This window comes from Haplochromis burtoni, unplaced genomic scaffold (assembly GCF_018398535.1).
Source record: "Haplochromis burtoni strain Fernald_Lab_line unplaced genomic scaffold, NCSU_Asbu1 Contig_137, whole genome shotgun sequence".
Taxonomy (NCBI): Eukaryota; Metazoa; Chordata; class Actinopteri; order Cichliformes; family Cichlidae; genus Haplochromis; species Haplochromis burtoni.
The window spans coordinates 256,298-273,492 of record NW_024582498.1 but is presented as its reverse complement, the minus strand read 5'-3'; the positions used below and the strand labels follow the sequence as shown (position 1 = coordinate 273,492).

General features: G+C 41.6%; 1 protein-coding gene across 2 annotated transcripts in view; it reads right to left on the bottom strand.

Annotated features, from left to right (window-relative positions):
• Nucleotides 1-3,620: 3,620 nt before the first annotated feature.
• dym (dymeclin) overlaps nt 3,621-17,195 on the bottom strand; it is a 60,351-nt gene continuing 46,776 nt past the window's right edge. For both annotated transcript variants that reach the window (XM_005931234.3, XM_005931235.3), the window contains exons 15-17: nt 15,554-15,736; nt 12,278-12,391; nt 3,621-4,410 (exon numbers count right to left, since the gene is read on the bottom strand). In XM_005931234.3, the coding sequence (XP_005931296.1) occupies nt 4,261-4,410; nt 12,278-12,391; nt 15,554-15,736 (447 nt within the window). In that variant the 3' untranslated portion in view covers nt 3,621-4,260. The remainder of the gene's footprint in view (nt 4,411-12,277; nt 12,392-15,553; nt 15,737-17,195) is intronic.

Genomic DNA, 17,195 nt, shown 5'->3' with positions numbered 1-17,195 from the left:
ACCCATAGCTGCAGAAAAGGCTAACATTGTTATCTTTTTACAAAAAAACAGCAGAACATGAGAGGTTTTTGGACCAATTTTGTGTTCTCCATTCTTTAAGCACCGGCACCGTTTCAAAAGTACCGATTTGGCACCGGTATCGGATAAAACCTAAACGATACCCATCCCTAATCCCAACTGCACGTTGCTTGATGTGTATGATGCTGTGAGTTGGCTGAATGCAGACTGGCACACTAATGAGAAGAGAGCAACAGTGGAGCCAAGCACAAAAAAACCCCCAAAACATTAAAGACCCAAGAATACAGCATGAAAGATACAGAGAGTGGCTATCGCAGCTGGTTAATGGACCAACAGCAGCGCAAATTTGAGTAGGCCACAGACCGGGTTATGTCACATATACTATCACATGGGCCATCTGACAACAGACGCTCACTGCAGGTAGACGAGCTGTCCAAAGCTGCTAGTGTGCTGGTAGTGGGCTTTGGACAGCTGAACATTGATTTCCCCATTGTGCTTCATGGAAAACATGGCCTTAAATCTGCATACGTCATCTGCTATAGCTACTGAAATCTAGTGAGGTGCTAATGTTTTGTATCAGAAAGACAACTCTGCAAAGAAATGCCAACTTTTCACAAAGGACATGGTCCAACCACAGTTTTAACTTTAGAAAAAAAGAAGACTGTATTCATATAGAAATGCTAGAAAAGAAAAATGTTACAGTTTCCTTGCGTAGGCAGAGTGGAGGTACTATATCACAGTTTGGGGTTGCATTTCCGCTGGTGATGTTAGGATCTCATCAAAGCTGTATTATGACTTAATCAACACATAAAAAGCACCATGAGATTTTGATACACCACGCAACACTGTCTGGAAAGTGTCTTGGGAACAGCGTTACTTACTTTATGACTTTGCATAAATAGACTGATGACTGGTGACTTGTACGAATTAAGCCATGTCATTTATAAGATGAAAAACAGAAAACACTTTCAGTGTAAGGTATGATTAAAGGAAAAAAACTAAGAGAAGTTTCTCAAGGCCAGCTGGTCAGGGCTTGTTGACTTCCTCCAAACCTTCCGTGCTCACAAAAACGAGGTTAACTGATGCAGACATCAAGATCATGATAATACGCCTGTCTGATCTTTATATCTCACTGATATTTTCCACTTATGGGCCGGCCCACAGATGCAATGCTTTAATTCCAACCAAGCTTTGGTGGTTTATTTTTACGTGTCAACGAGAGCGAAGTGTGAGCCAGCGACGTTATTGTGACAATGTGTCTCACTGGTGTAAACTCTGGTTTGGTGATAGCCGATGGCTCTAGAAGCACACTCCACTGGGTAGTCAACACGATCTCACCTAGACCTTGAGGAAAAGTACCTGGGGAGAAAAAAAAAGATGCACACACACAAACAACAACAACAACAACAAAACTATACATCCCCAAATCCCTGGCTCCATCCATCTTCCTGCTGTCACCTGAAATGGGATCCGAGGGTAAGGTGACCCCTGCGCCATAAAGGAACAAGGGGAGCCATGTCACTTTGTAAAAAAAACCTCCGCTCAACCATCTGGCACAGAGATAATAGAGCTGGAGGCAGGTGAGAGTCAGTGCAGAGGGAGAGGGCTTCAGTCTCCTTGAGCGTGCAGTTTTATTGTAACCTACCAATGAACCCGTCCTGAAAATGAGCCATTCTTTACATCGAATTGCATCCATTATATTGTCCCTGAGAACAAGAGAATTTCAGGCATGAAAACCAATACAATAGAGACGAAAGGCATGAAATTCTCTTGGGAAGTGGGAGCTCCGGCGACACAGTGTCTGCCATTGTGCCATAAACTTTTGCACCCCCCCCCCCTCGCCTGACTCCCAACGTGGTTTTCCGCCTCTGTTTCTGCTGCTTTAGCAGCGATGATAAAAACAGGCGAAAATAAGACACACGGTAAAGTCTGCTCATAGCGTAACAGTCCAGTCTTCAGGATGATCTTTCTTTTGTGCCGCAAAGATGCAAGAGAAGACTGTGGCTGAAATGTGCCGGGCAAGCAGCAATGAAATCCAAGGCTAAACACACACACACACAGATATATATTTATCATTGAAGGTATGAAGCAGCAACCTTGGTAAATATTTTAATAACTTAGGTCAATATAACTGAGAGAAAAGGCCAGCCACTGGGTATCAAGAGAAATCTAAGAGGTCTTAGAAAAAGAAATCTAAATCTTGCGCACACAGGCTTCACACATCTTTTTCTAATCCTTCTTTCTACAATGCTTAAAAGGTCACTCTGATATCAAAAGAAATTACACCTCCTCAGACTTCGTTTCCATCTTCAGTCTGACATTTTCTCCTATTCATCTGTTTTTTTTTTGGGGGGGGTGGGATTTGTCCCACCCGCCCCGAGTCAGTCACTGAAGATGTGTGTGTTCTGAAAAAGTCATTTTAATTTAACACTGAAGTGCAGAAATACCATTATAGTGGTTTCGCAGGTGTTATGAGAGCAGTGTTCGATTGGAATAGGGTGAAGCCGGCAATCGCACGCGTTCTGTTTGTGATGATATGACAATTCGCTGAATACAACCAGAGGCCAACCAATTAAGCGAAGCTCCCCGTTGCACACTTACTGATGCAGACCGACTCAGATTGTTTGATTGCAGACTGATTGGCTAATGTGTCTACGTTCATCAATTATTTGCAAACCTTCGCTAATCTGTCTGAGAGCGATTGGAATCAGCCCAAGTCAAACCAGGATTGTTTGGATGGTTGCTGTCATATTTTTATCCCAATGCAACTGAGCCATAAAGCATTGTGCAACTGGGCAAGGCCGGAGGACATTTCAATCCACTCGATAAAAATCAAGACAGGCTGCTCAGCTTGTGGTCGATAAACACTTTACATTTGTCAGGCTGACAGAGTCATAAACAAGGCTTTCAGTCCAAAGTTGCATAACCTTAAAACAATTAAGACAAACGTGATAAACGTCACATGAATGCTGCAGTATTTCACTGCTAAATAACAGCGTGACACTCAGGCTGGTTTGATTTCATATTTTTATTTAAACTTCTATTTTCAAGGTAAACATTGCCACAAAAAGGACAGCTGTCATCATATTATATGCATTTATATATAAAGCCAGTTTTCCCGTCTGGGAATAATCAAAGTATAGTACCATTGCTTTTCTCTTTCGGTAATAGTAGTCATTTCAGCACTACTGCACTTTACATTTTGGGATGGTGAATATATATAAAAACAATATACATGAAAATAAATAACAATAAGTCCCTACTTAAACATGAAATAACGTAACCGGTTAAAGAGACAACGGTAATTATGCACAACAGGACAGGAGGTTTAATGACCGTCCCAGGTTTAAGTATTTGCCTTGGGTTAGCATCAGGAAAAAAATGCTAATGACAAAAACAGGGTATGGAATAGATGAGCTGCAAGCAACAACGAAATCAGACGAATTAAAGAGTGATGCAGAGTGCTTATATCATCCGGGGACTGAAATTTAATTAAGCTGTACTTGAATGTGGGGGGTGGGGAGGGATATTAAACAGCCGGCAACACTGTAACTCCTGCATACCGATGATGACAACAGAGTTTTCTCTCTCTTCATTTCTTCAATTCAAAAGCGCAAATGTGTCAAAAGCTGTTGTACACTGAGAACAATGTACGCCAAAAGAAAAGAAAAACAGTTTATGAGATAATCGCGTGTAAAATCAACAATAATAGGACATTTGAAGATGAGTGGCAGGTGTTGAGTCACAGCAGGTTTTTAGTATTCAGTGCAGAAGTAAATGGATGTTCATCAGAGCAGTGTAACATGTGTCTGCATGTTTTAATTGACCTATTGAATTAGCCAATGCCGGCGTCCTGAGCTCCTCGTGATATCACAAGTCAGCATGTGCTGAACCAAATGAAGCAGCTCAGACGCTCCAACAGGTGTTCAGCGCAGGACTGAGTGAGCATGAGCATGAGCGGGAGCTACCGCAGGAACTGTAACCCAAGTGCAGGTGAAGCTTCACAGTGTAGAAGCAGAGAGATTATGAAGATACGAGGGAGAGCGAGGTTGTGCTGCATGAAAAAGAAACACCATCCTCTACAAGGTTGAGGCACTTTCAAAGCAGCGTGAACATACTATAAAGGGTAATGCATACACACCTACCCAGAACACACACACACACACCCAAACCCACGTGCCGTCAGTTCCTTTTTCTGTACTGAACGGAGATGGAGACGCGCAATCTGCTGCAACGTGTCCTTCAGCCGGAGTCCATGCTGAACAGCTCGATCCCGTGTGGGCTCCAGTGGAGGCCGACTCCAGAGTTGAAGACCAGCGACCACACGTAGGGGATGAAAAAGTCCTCTGGCTGGTCCTCCTCCACATACTTGAACTTGAGCTCTGGGAATTTCTATTCACAGAAAACACCGGGCGAGAGAAAAGTAGGATGAGCAAGTCATAAAAAAGAAAATGCTGATGCAGAAATGTTTCCGCACAGAGTCTTTTCAAAGAAGATATTTTAACTTATCAGATCGGCAGTTTTTACGCAGTATGAACTCGACGCTGAAACTGCAGTTCCTCCAGTGGTCAGTGGACGCTCACTTTACATTCTCATGTTAAAAGCTACTTTCAGCTGCTCTGTTTTTCATGAGGGGGGTTCTTATATAGTGCCTTTATACTCTATTGCAGCATTCAGGTGCTTTATAATATATGTATGTAGTTTATAGTTTGTCACATTCACCCATGCATTCATGCAAATACTTGTTTCTACATCTAATCTAACATTCACAATCTGAAGAATGCATTGGGAGCAACTCAGACTTCAGTATCTTGTAAAAGGCTTCTTTGACATGCAGACTGGAGAAGCCAGGTCACCAAAATTCCGATTAGCAGATGACCTGCTCTACCTCTCAAACCACATGGAGCAACATTATCCCTATAAATTCCCAGTAAGTAAACATGTTCAGAGCCTGGTAAGAAATAAATGTTTTTGGAAATAGCTAGCTCTATTATTAGCACTAATTAAAAGTTAACTGTGTTGGTGAATGTAGCTTGCTAACTGATCTCACTCTTGTCCAAATATGGTCACTTTTGTCTCCAAAAAACCCGAAGACGCTGAGCTGAATTGCTTCATAAACCAACAGGTGGGGTCACGGTGGCTACATCTATCTTTTATATGCAGTTTATGCTTTAAAAAAAAACAAGACCTGAAGCAGCGTATTAGAGCTGCGCTACAATAACGTGGTATTTGTTGTTTTTCTTCTTCTGTGGATTGCCAAACACAGCTCACTGAAATAAAGTCCTTTTTTTTGGAGCTGGCTGTTGAATGAATGAATTACTTTCACATGAAGCAGAAAAGCTGTGCTACTCAAATCACTGTTAGTACCGTGAAATATGAGGAAAACCTCTTTGAAACCTTGACACTTCGCAGCAGTTTGTGAAGTGGGAAGAAGTTTTGCAAGCGCTCCTGGTTTGGTCAGGAAAAGTCTTCTTTTTATTTTTCCTATAAAGAGGAAACATTATCTGCACTTGGGGGAACTTCTCCACTTTGGGCTGACATGCTGTCTTTAGAAATAGCACAAAAATAAAATTCAATTGCAGCTCTGTTTAGTTTCATATCATCTATTTTTATATCATATCATCAGTGCGCCCCAGGGCAGCTGTGGCTACAACGTAGCTTGCCATTGCCAGTGTGTGAATGTGTGTGTGAATGGGTGAATGACTGAATGTAGTGTAAAGCGCTTTGGGGTCCTTAGGGACTGAGTAAAGCGCTATATAAATGCAGGCCATTTACCATTTTTAATTGGTGCCCTTTTTAACCTCTCACCATAATAAAAAGTAAAACTGAACCTTTCAACCTTTCAATGAAAACAAATTTTAAGAGTTTAAAAGTCACAAATTAACAGATCGATATCTGACAAATTGAATGTTTTGTGTAATCAGTTATCATTTTGAACACCAGCTTTTTCCAAACCTTCTGGAAGCCCACCAACCAGACCAGACCAGACCAAAGCATGCATGAGCCAGCCCACCTGACAGCAGGTAGGCAGCCGGGGAAGCACATCAATAATACATAATGGTACCTCATTATATCCTCCTGTCTGCACATGCATGTATGTGCACACACGCGGCCAGTAATCAGTCTGTGGTGAAAGACAGATGCTGTGAGCCTTTATTTGATGGTCTGAGTCCAGTCTTTTCAATCCTGATTGGCTCCATTCAAGGCCTCACTATCGGTATCACAATGACACAGACCGAGGGGCTGTGGGGTCACAGGCCATATGCCAGGTTACTGAGGCTAAACTGTACACACACACACACCACTCCCATTGTTGATGGCCAGACACAATGCAGGAACTGTATTATCTGAGTGGCATGGGTGTGTAGGTGACTCCCTCGTAGCATAACGACTCATCCGGCGTTCACATGACCTTGTTGGTGACAGTTGCTCCACACATTCAGGCCTTTACTTGTAAGCTTAGAGGAAGAAATACAGCCTTTAATTTTTCATTTTGATTGAAAATAGTTTTCTTCAGCAGTGTCGTGTTTACAAGCATGAACAGACGGCAGCCGAGCAGATTAATACCCTGCAGCAACCACCGTGATATATGAAAACATATGAAGCACAACCAGTTGTGCTATTAGGCAATTAGGTTAATCAAAGCATAAACCAGCAGACACAGCTATGTCAACATAGGTTTGAAACAACACATGTTACAGCATCAGCATCAACCTATTTTTACTCGTAAAGCATTATGTGTACATGCGCAATCAATGTTAACACCTCTAAAACGAATCCTCTATATGAGCAAAATACGGCATAAGCGCCTTTTTTCATAGAAACCAGACACACATAAGACACTGAGGCTACTTTGGTAAACGCTTGCTTAAACATTCTGAATATAAGTAGTTCTCCATCATGAGCCCTGAACACAGCAGTCACAGTTTAAAGAAAAAGGTAAAGAAACTCAGAGCTAAAGCACAAGCACACAAATGGTATTTACTCTAGCATTACTATACGGATTTGCATGCTTTATATCTGTATAAATACAGATATGAGTGGCTTCACTTCAGTATTAAACCCATAATTTATCATTTTCATGGCCTCATTGAAAGAATCTAAATTATTATTCATGGGAAACGCAGAAACATCACCAATCATATTATAATTAGATCTTTACAAATCTCTGGCGTGCTTTTAGTATTGACACGCTAACATTATCACTACTTCAAAAATGGGTGCCACTGATGCAAAGGAATTCCTCTGTAATTATAGGAATAGCTCGGCATCCAATCTGTGTTTCTTGATATGGATGCGAGGATCAATACCAGACTCGTGCTTGTACTTTAAATCTAAAATTATAGTTAGCCATCTAGCTTAGATTAGAGTTTGTCCCAAGCTCAATAATAAACACTTACAGAGGAGAAGTTGCTGTTTTACAGTGATATCTCTGGTGGACAATCGCAATAACTCGACATGAATTTGGCACAAACAAAGCCCTAAATATGTCTTACTATAACACACAAATCTCCACCTGTGTGTTTGTTTGTTTCTTCGGCTGCCAACTCCTCCTACGCAATCAGGAGTTGAGCAACAAAACTTGGCACACAGGTACGTCTTAGGCCCCTGAAAGCACTTATCTATATCATATCAGACATGACATCCCATCTTGCCTAGTAACCACCTAGCAATAGGCTAGAATTACAGTTTTTAGCATGCAGGCATCTATAAAAAGCATCCTTACACTCCTATAGTTTAATTTCGACACCGTGGGAACTTAAAGTCCCGCACGCTCACATGACCAATTTCCCTAAATTTCACAAAGCCAGAAGAGGGAAAAATGACCCAGAATCCCAACGGCCGCCTTCTTCTTCTTACATCTATGTTCGAGAGCCCCACCAGGGTAATTGCCTTGCATATTGCAAGGCAATGGCAAGTGCCTCACAGCAAAAATGTTGCTTTCAGGCTTGAGTGAATTCTGGGGAAAAAATAACATAAAAATAAAATCAGAGCATCTCCAGACTGCCACATCCAGTAACTAATATTATCTCTGTCCCTTATTCTGTTCATACTGTCCCAGTACATATCTCCTCTGTCTCTCTGCTGACTTCCCCTCCCCTCCCCTTCTCTGTTTTGTTCTCAGTCTGACTGCTGGCTGGGGCCCACTTGGCCCGGGCTCATATCAGTTAGTTATGGGTCCTGGCGGGTCAGGCCCTCGCCCCTGAACACAGACTGGCTGGCTGGCCTCATATCTTTACTTAGGACGCTGTGTTCCCTTTCCTCCACTGTGCTTTCGCTGACAGCGCTCGGCGGCCAGACACAGAAGAATGCGGCGAGGGAGCAAATAAGAACTTGATACACACAAACACACACATTTACATGCAGGTACACGCACAAACACTGAAAAGTCAGGTTTCGAAACGCTTTACAAATCTTTCACAAAAGTCGTGGGTTTTATATTCACATTCTGCTTTTTAGAGCCGTCGTTTGGGAAAGTTTAGTTCGTTTCATGGGTGTGTGATGTATCTGGAAGAACACTTTTAGTAATGTTAACTTTAGCAAGCACACTAGTTTGCTAACATAGCTCATGAGACTAGCTTGCATTTTGATCGCCCAAATATAAACAGGTTACATTATATCAATATTTTATTATGATATAAACTTTATATACATTTTTAAAAAACGATCAGTGGTGGAATTTAACTCTCGTTTGTCTCAAATACTACGTTTGAGTTAAAAGTCAAAGTATTTGTTTCAATCTCACATCACTTTATGCCTCTGTGACTTTCTCACAGAAAAATATTAATATACTGCGATCACCACAACTGTCTGAAAGCTTTAGCTAGTAATATTTATGGGCAATGTCCCATAGTGACAGCTGAAAATAAACTAAAAGGATATGATTCTTTTGTATGTTTCAGATAAAATGAAGGGTAAACTGATGTAGTAAATATCCTTCTGCTGATTAAATTTTTCTTTTTGGCAACATCATAATTTTCTTGACAGGGAAAGATATCCGAGGTGACATCAGATAGACTCCTAAGTCTAACTCTAAATGCTCAAACTGTATAAGACAGTTATTACAGATGATCAAATATGGCAAAAAGCCAGAATCAATAATCAATCAATAAATAAACAATAGCTCAACCTACAGATCTTGATGATTTTTTTTCTACATTTGCTCAAATCATGTTCAAGTATTGAGATCTGACAGGAGAGAACTGGTATATTTAAGAAATCGTCAGGGCGACCTTTCTTTCGACAGTGTTGAGCTGTTTTCATACATGAATTTCGGACATTTTCGGTGAAACTGGGTCAGTAGATTTTCCACAGCTATCCAATCCACCTCAGACATGCGTGCATTACTGGGAATACTTTGCAGGCTTTAAGCGAAGGAGCCTCCTGGACAGGGTGAGAAGAAGCCGGGACGCATGACGGCGACTCACTAGCAGTGAATGCACTGGAAAAATATCTGTACCAGAGAGCTCGCAGACTAAAAGAGCAGCCAATCTCCGACCTAGAGAGCGGTGGACGTTTATCACACTGCGCTTCATTCGGTGAGCACTACAAAAGTTCAGGGCTGCAATGCATTTGTGAAAACTGCTTAATACTATTAACGCTTTGCAAAGCCCCGATTGCCCTAAGTTTGAGCTCTGAAGGCGGACTGTATTACACAAGTTAGGCATGGGCTTTCTGAATTTACTGCACTCATCTGAAAGAGGATTTCTACATAGAAATGTATAGAAACTGTGTTGTCACAGTGTGTGGGAAAGTAGTAATGGCTGCCATCAGGCCTCTTAAGCCCCAGGTACTGACTAACAGCTGGTAACCCCCCTCCCCCTCCCCCTCTTCCTGAGAAGCCAGAGAGTCTGTAGGCTATCGCTGCTCAAAGAGGCAGATTTCAGCAGGAGAGGCTAAACAACACATTCCGCAGGCACTGCCTATAAGCACCACTCAGCCTCACACACCCTGAAACAACACACACACAAAGAATGAGAGGCAGGCAGCTGAGTGTTGAGGGTCATCCAAGGGGTACTTACCACCTTCAATCCTTTCTTTCAGTTAGCGCCTAATTTGCATGTCTACATTTTGCCCCGTTAAAAATCTGCATCCTCACTTATGTTTCTATTTCAATAGATTAACTAGTGTCCATGCTATCTTTATGTCAGTGGTTTACCTGACAAGTGTCTGCAGTTCCCAACCAACCAATTTTGAAGTTATTATATTGGCGCCACGTACAGGCTGATACAGATTAACACTAAATGTGGATTTTTTAAATTTTATTTAAAAATAAATAAATCTAAAAACGTAATTTTAAAGATCATTTTGCAACTAAAAATGTCCAAACATTTGCATGCAATAACAGTAAATTGTGTCTTAAGCATCAGTTATTTCAGTGGAGGACAGCTGGAGACCCGATGGGGTAGTAGTCAGTCCTGTTATGCCACACACTTCTTGGAGGTCTGCTTGAAGACAGCTGTCTGGGTGCATGGCTAGCTGATACATTCGTATGCACTCACCGCGTGCTAACCATCTGATGATAAAATTGATTTTGGTGGGATCCAAGCGGACACTAGCAGACCCACAGACATGGGAAGTATCATCTCCACCTAAGCCTCTGTTTTATGCTTGTTAACTCGCCGCCTGTCAACATAAATGGCTGAATTCTCACTGCGACTGCATAACTGAGCTGAAAAATAAATAACCACAAAAAAAGACGATATCTGAAAATACTGATGATTTTATCAGTGTGCAAGAAGAACCATAGAATACAGTTTGGGAATGAAGTTTTATAGATATCCTTCCCCAGCTGCACTGCAACACCACAGTGGTGCTTTCAGCTTTCAGCAAGTGTTAACAAAATGTTCTGATTTTGGTTGTTAGTGTAGATATGGGTGCAACTTTAAGATTTAAAAATTGATGCACTCATTTACATGCAATGTTCACATGACCCGAGGGCAAAAAAAACTCCACAAAAAAAAAAACCTCCACCAAAAAAAAAAAAAAAAAAAAAAAACCCCAAAAATTTTTTTTTTTTTTTTTAGAAAGAGCGAGGAACAATCGCTTTTCCCGAACATTTCATTCATGTCGGCGCTCTCCGTGGAGCCACAACTGATTGAGACACCGATACTGCTTCATCGGAGTAATTGCCGACGTATCGATGATTCCACACAACATTAATCTAACCTATAGATTTTTACATTGGGGGGAAGCTGAATGAGCTCATAGGATGACGGGAGGCGAGAGGTGGAGAGACAGCTGTTTGTTTGAGAGATGGTGCCATCAAATGGTAGGGACTTTTCCCAGAAGACACATTGCCCAGATATACTTTTCACTTCACGTCACCCTGTGGAGCTGGAAAGCACTCTGATGTGGAGTCAGCGTGAGACTCAAAAACACTTTTGCACAAAAACGTAGACTGCCATTTAGTCAGATGGTCATCAGCAGACATACACAAATGCAGGAGATGACACACACACACACACACTCATGACCCACATTGACTTGTGCCACAGGTACAGCACTCTCGCTGAAGGACATGAGGGTTATCCACATGGCTCTGTGGGTAATTCTGTGAATTCATGGTCGCTACATTAGTGCTCTGATGTGCTCGCTGTGAGCACAACAGAGAGAGAGAACATGGACTCATGGCCGCGCACCATCCCTCTTCCACAGACAAATGGCTTGCAGCCAACAGCCAAGTATATGGAACATGAAACACATGATAAAACATGCAATTAAGAGCTTCCGAGCTGCTGTGGAGACCGCTGGTTACATATTTCCTTACTGATTAATGGAGGAGCATTGGAAAGGGAAAGGGTTAGAGAACCCGCCAGGAGTGTTGGGTAACGAGGCATGGTGGCAGATTTATGTCTCCTTCGTCCCCTCCCCCCAATCTGATGTACCCATGACAAAGTGCCGTTAGCCGTCCCCCCATCCCATCTCCTTGAAATGTCATTACATGTTCACATGTAGCAGGTAAGCAGAAATGGAACGAAGATGGGCATTAATGCTAATGAGAACTGGGCTTTGGCCTTTTGTGTCCACTCCCAAAGGCCTCCTTCCATCATTACATTGCCCGAGTCCATATCCCAATCCCTAACATCTCGATTGTTCAACTGGACTCTCTTCACATGCATAGAAATGTACCACTTCTTCTTCTTCTTCTTCTCTTTTTTAACCTTTTAGCAAAGCCCACATTTTATGACTCCTGCTTTCCACGCTCTTCCACTTTGTCTGTCGCCCCGCTGCCTGTGTGTCTGTGTGAGTGAATTACCTTCAGTCTGTCTTTTGGCAGTGCCTGGGCTCCTTTCATGATGACCTCCTGAACTCTCTCAACAGACAGGTCACTTCCAGCCTGCTCCAGACGCTGACTGAAGAAACCAATAACCTAAAGGTCAAACAGGAGGAAACAGCCAATCACAAACTTGCCATAGGGTCTTTTAGCTTGCCTTAAAGTGCTTTGAGGTGACTGTTGTTGTAATTTGGTGCTATAGAAATAAAATTTAATTGGACTGAATACAGTTGGAGTATTTAGGGTAAACACAGAATTTAAATACAAATTACCACCAATATAGTGTCCTCAGTTTTTCATGTTTTGCCAGGAAAATGGGAAATAGGTGCAGTTATTTATTGAAATGTGCAAACATACATGGGAATATAGTATATAAGACAAAAGCACAGTTTGTATAATTCTTGCAAGCTTGAAAATCAATATGTTGGTGCAAAAACTGTTATTTTATGCTTGTGAAACTACGCTATATCAGGCATTTTTTGTAGATTTAACTAAGGAAATGTGGGGGAATTGTGACAGGCTGCTAGTAACAGATTGTCTAAAATCTGGTTCTTTGCCAAGTTGTCTTCAAGCGTAGACACAAAATTAAGATGTCTCTTTTGTTTGAATGGTCATTGTTAAGTGTCTTAACAAAAAATATGTGATAAAGCAGGCAGTGTCCAAAGCAAAATCCACTTTTTATCCAATAAAATAGAAGAAAATACAACTCGCTGATGAAATTTAACTCTTGTTGATTATCTCCTCAAAAATAAATGGTTATTTTAAAATATTTCTCGTCAGGTTTTGTGTTAATGCAGTTATTGATATCTTTGTTCCATTTTGTTCTACTTGTAAGTATAAATCAGCTGGTAGCATTAGCAAAAAATAAATAAATAAAAAATCAATATTCACTCTTGTCTGTGTTTCCTAATACACACACGGGACCTTGTTCTCATTGAGCTTTAATGTCAAGTCCCAGCTCCATCACGACCCTCTCCAACTCTTCTAATCCCTGTTTGGAGCTGTCACATTAATATTTCAGCAGCCACACCCGATATGATGACACCGGGTGCAATATGAAGATCTAGGAACAAAATGGCATCATGCTACACGCGTAGGCCTGAGAGACCTCAGCTGTGTAAACAATAACACTGGTCAGTGTTCCAAAGGTGGTTTGAACATGACGTTAGAGGAATCGGTGCTGAACCTACAGTACGTCGACAGCTCGGTTTCATTTAAGGCAAAATATTGCCGCTTCCATAAACGGCCATTTAAACACGTGCATGGGCTGCCATGTTTCCTAGCAACAGTAACTCGCTTCTGTAAATGCTTCTTTATAAGGATACAGCACAGCACACACTATTCAGATAAACCAGCCACATTAAGGCACCTACCAAATATTATGTAGGACCAGAAAAAACAACTCGGATCTGCAGTATCAGCTACCGTGACATGAGCAGCAGATCCTTTAAGTCTTGTAAGTTGCAAGGTGGGGCCTACGTGGATCAGACTTGTTTTTCTAGCACATCCCAGATATGCTCAGTCAGATCGAGAACTGGGGAATTTGGAGACAGAGTTAGTACCTTGAAGTCTGTTGTTGTATTCTTTAAATCTTAAACAAGCACTGCGGTGGGGCAGGGGTGCGTTAGCCTGCTGAAATGGGTTACTGCCACCAGGGGATACTTTTGCTTACTTTTCTGAAAAGGTGTATGTAGTGTGCAACGTGTTAAAGTATGCAGTAGGTGTACATTCCACATGCCAGGGCTCAACCTCTTCCAGCGCATCATGGTCCAGATCATCACACACGCTTTCCATAATGCTCTTTTGGTGCCATTTCACCCCAGGTAAAGGTTGCCAATACATGCACGGGTCTCCTTAAAGCTTTTAACTGTAAACATAGATCTGCACGTCTGTGACTTTGCCTCAAACTGGAGCGGACATTGTGCGCAGATGCCCCGGGCACCTTCTCAGTTCAGAGTGCCACGTTAGCGCGACACTTCGAATAAACTGCAATCGTCCTTTCGATGGATGACTCAGTCAGCTGACCTAAACCTAAGTTTCATTGATCGAGGGCTAAAAGGCAGAGAGACTTACAAGCAAGCAGCAACTAAAGATGGCTGCAGTAAAGATGCAGCCGTGGACCACCCAGCATTTGGCACATATCCACGTGTTCCAAACCTCAGGCTTCAAGCATTAAAATAATCATTGTATTTATGATAGTGTATGTTTATCAAATTACACTTAAGCCTGTTAGAAGACAGACAAAAAGTGGCTATAATTGGAAGAATGAGTAGATTTAATTTTGGACTGGACTGGCTTGACTGGTGCCACTACAATGAGATGTTTAAAGAGTTGCAGCTGATCATAAATCGAGATGATTTGCAAAGCTGGGTGAATTCTGCTTATTGTCAGCGGGAAAAAAAACTTAGAAAATGTCAAAAACTTTTCATTTTAAATATGTAGTTCACTGGAATTAAAAATTATTCAATGCTTTCTGGGTTTAACCTCAAAGAAGAAATCTAAGTTTTTCCCTGAAGAAATGTTTGGTGTTCCTTAATTACAAAAAAAAGAACTATTATAAATTCCTTTTAAAGCTCTTTTTTTGTCAGAGCAACATTAAAAAATGCTTCTACAGGCAGTTTTGTTTCTCAGTGTGGGCTGTTTTAAAGATTTCAAGCACACCAGAGTTCATGCACTATGTGTGTCTACATCTATCTAATACTAATCTCTTCATTAACTCAGAAGGCCTCCCCCATATGGGCTTATTTTAGAAGAGCAAAAAAGCCGCCTCGCATCCTGAATAGCCTCGGGGAAACTGACTTAACCGAGGGATTCTACCTAGGCATGCCTCCCTCATACTTATGGATAACTGTAAAAGCCTGTGGCAATGTATGCAGCAACCCCCATCCTCTGCACACACACACTCATACCCACCAAAGCTTCCTTTCCCTTCTCTACGTGACTGTGAATGACAGATTTCTCGCGTCCCTTCTTACTTATACACCACGCATACTCATTGAATGTTTGAGATGTAATGTGCAGATACTTGACACCAGTGGACTGATTAATTCAATCATACTACTTAAGTCTTTCATTCTTTATTGCCTGACTGCAATCTTCTGGCCCGACTTTTTCAACATTTCTGAGCAGACAAAGAGGACACTGCAGAAAAAACTGTCAGGCTTCTCTTAATTCACTTGTGATGCTTTGTGCGATTCCTAGTTTAAAAAAACCAAACAACAACAACAAAAAAAGACAACAACCCTCAAACAGGCTGACCGTGTCGAGGTTCTGCATGATGTCCTGGAAGGACGGGTGCGTCCTGAACTGCTCAAAGAGCTCCCTCTTGTAGAGCAGTGCGTACACCAGGTTAGGGTTGTGGTGTAGAGAGTTGCACAGGCAAGAGTTGATGATTTCCAGCATCATGCGGATGACTTCCTCAATCACACTCAGGTCCTGGGCCTGGAGGGAGAGGGAGGATGTAAAGGTTAATTGGTTTCCCACTAGACTGGTTCCACTTATTATATTGTTTTTAAATGATTGTTTTCTGATAGAACGATCAGCAGGGGGTAACAGACAGATGGCAGAAATGGCAGCAGGGATCAGAGGAAGGACAAAAAAGTAAAGCATGAATGTCAGCCAAGGTCTTAGCAAGTGACAGAAGGGTGATCTTTTAAACCAGATATCAGGTCGTGTTGGCCTGTGTTTCCTTGTGTGGCAAAGACGGCAACTCAGTGACACGTGACAGTCAAAGACTATAAGAAGGACGGACAAAAAGATAAAGAGTTTTAAAGCGCCTGACATGATGGCGTTGTTTTCAGCGTTGTTTCAAACTAAGTAGGCTTCTCAACACATAAACCCAAAAAGTTCATAAATAAGGATTTCCCGATGTGAACATCAACACAAGAGATTGTTGGAGAAATGAACTGAAATCCCAAAGCAGCATCAAAAACAAGTTTGACATTTTAGAAAAATATGCACAGTTGCCCTTTGGTGAAGACAAGATTGATAACATGTAATATCTATGAAGGTTCAGACGACCTCCTCCCAGCTAGGAAAAGGATCTTTCTTCTCTCACTGTGTGACTCCAACTAGCTGTGGCGGCCAAACGGTCGCTCGGAGATCGAGCATGTTGCACCCTCGACCTCCAGTCTCCAAACAATGCCGGTCGGATTCTCAGACAGATTGACAAAGGTTTGCAAAATGACTGTTATTTAATTTACTAACGGAGCCAATTCGCTAACGTGTTGCAATCAGTCTGAGTCGGTCTCCCACAATGAGTGTAACTAGTCTGGGACACGTCTTTTTATAATTGTGGACTTGATTTTACTGGTTGTCAGCGGGTTCCCGTCATATTCCTAAGTAAAAGCAAAACTCTCTTATTTTGTTGTTAAATTAGCATCGTGCAGCACATACGTCACCATTTGAGAAAGAACTCTTGTTTCAGATCTACCAGCTTCTGACTGGATTCTCAATGTAGGTTGTCAATTCTGTTTAATTTGCATTTCTGCGCATGTAAACAGCATTAACCAGTGCATTATCATAAACTGACAGCATGTAATTGTCAACTTGTCCACATATCATCCCCATTTCGTGACTGCATTTTATTGCAGTTTTATGGCAGCTGACTGCAAGTGGTTGCAGACCTGGTCCCCATCTTTGAAGCAACAGTTTCAAAGCCAATAAGATTCCAGGTTCTTTGACTTATAGCTGATTTAATTGTGGTTGTTCCCACTATTACTGTGACTGCAGCAATATGATGTTCAATTTTAGTAGCTCCTTTTGCTCAAGAGCGGTGAAACGCTATTTTTGTCCTTCCAAAGAAACAGTTCAACAAATAACCCCCTTTACAAAGGCAATCTGTTATTTTTACATTTTTGTTTTTGTGCAGATTAAACAAGAGACACAATCTGTGAGCTTG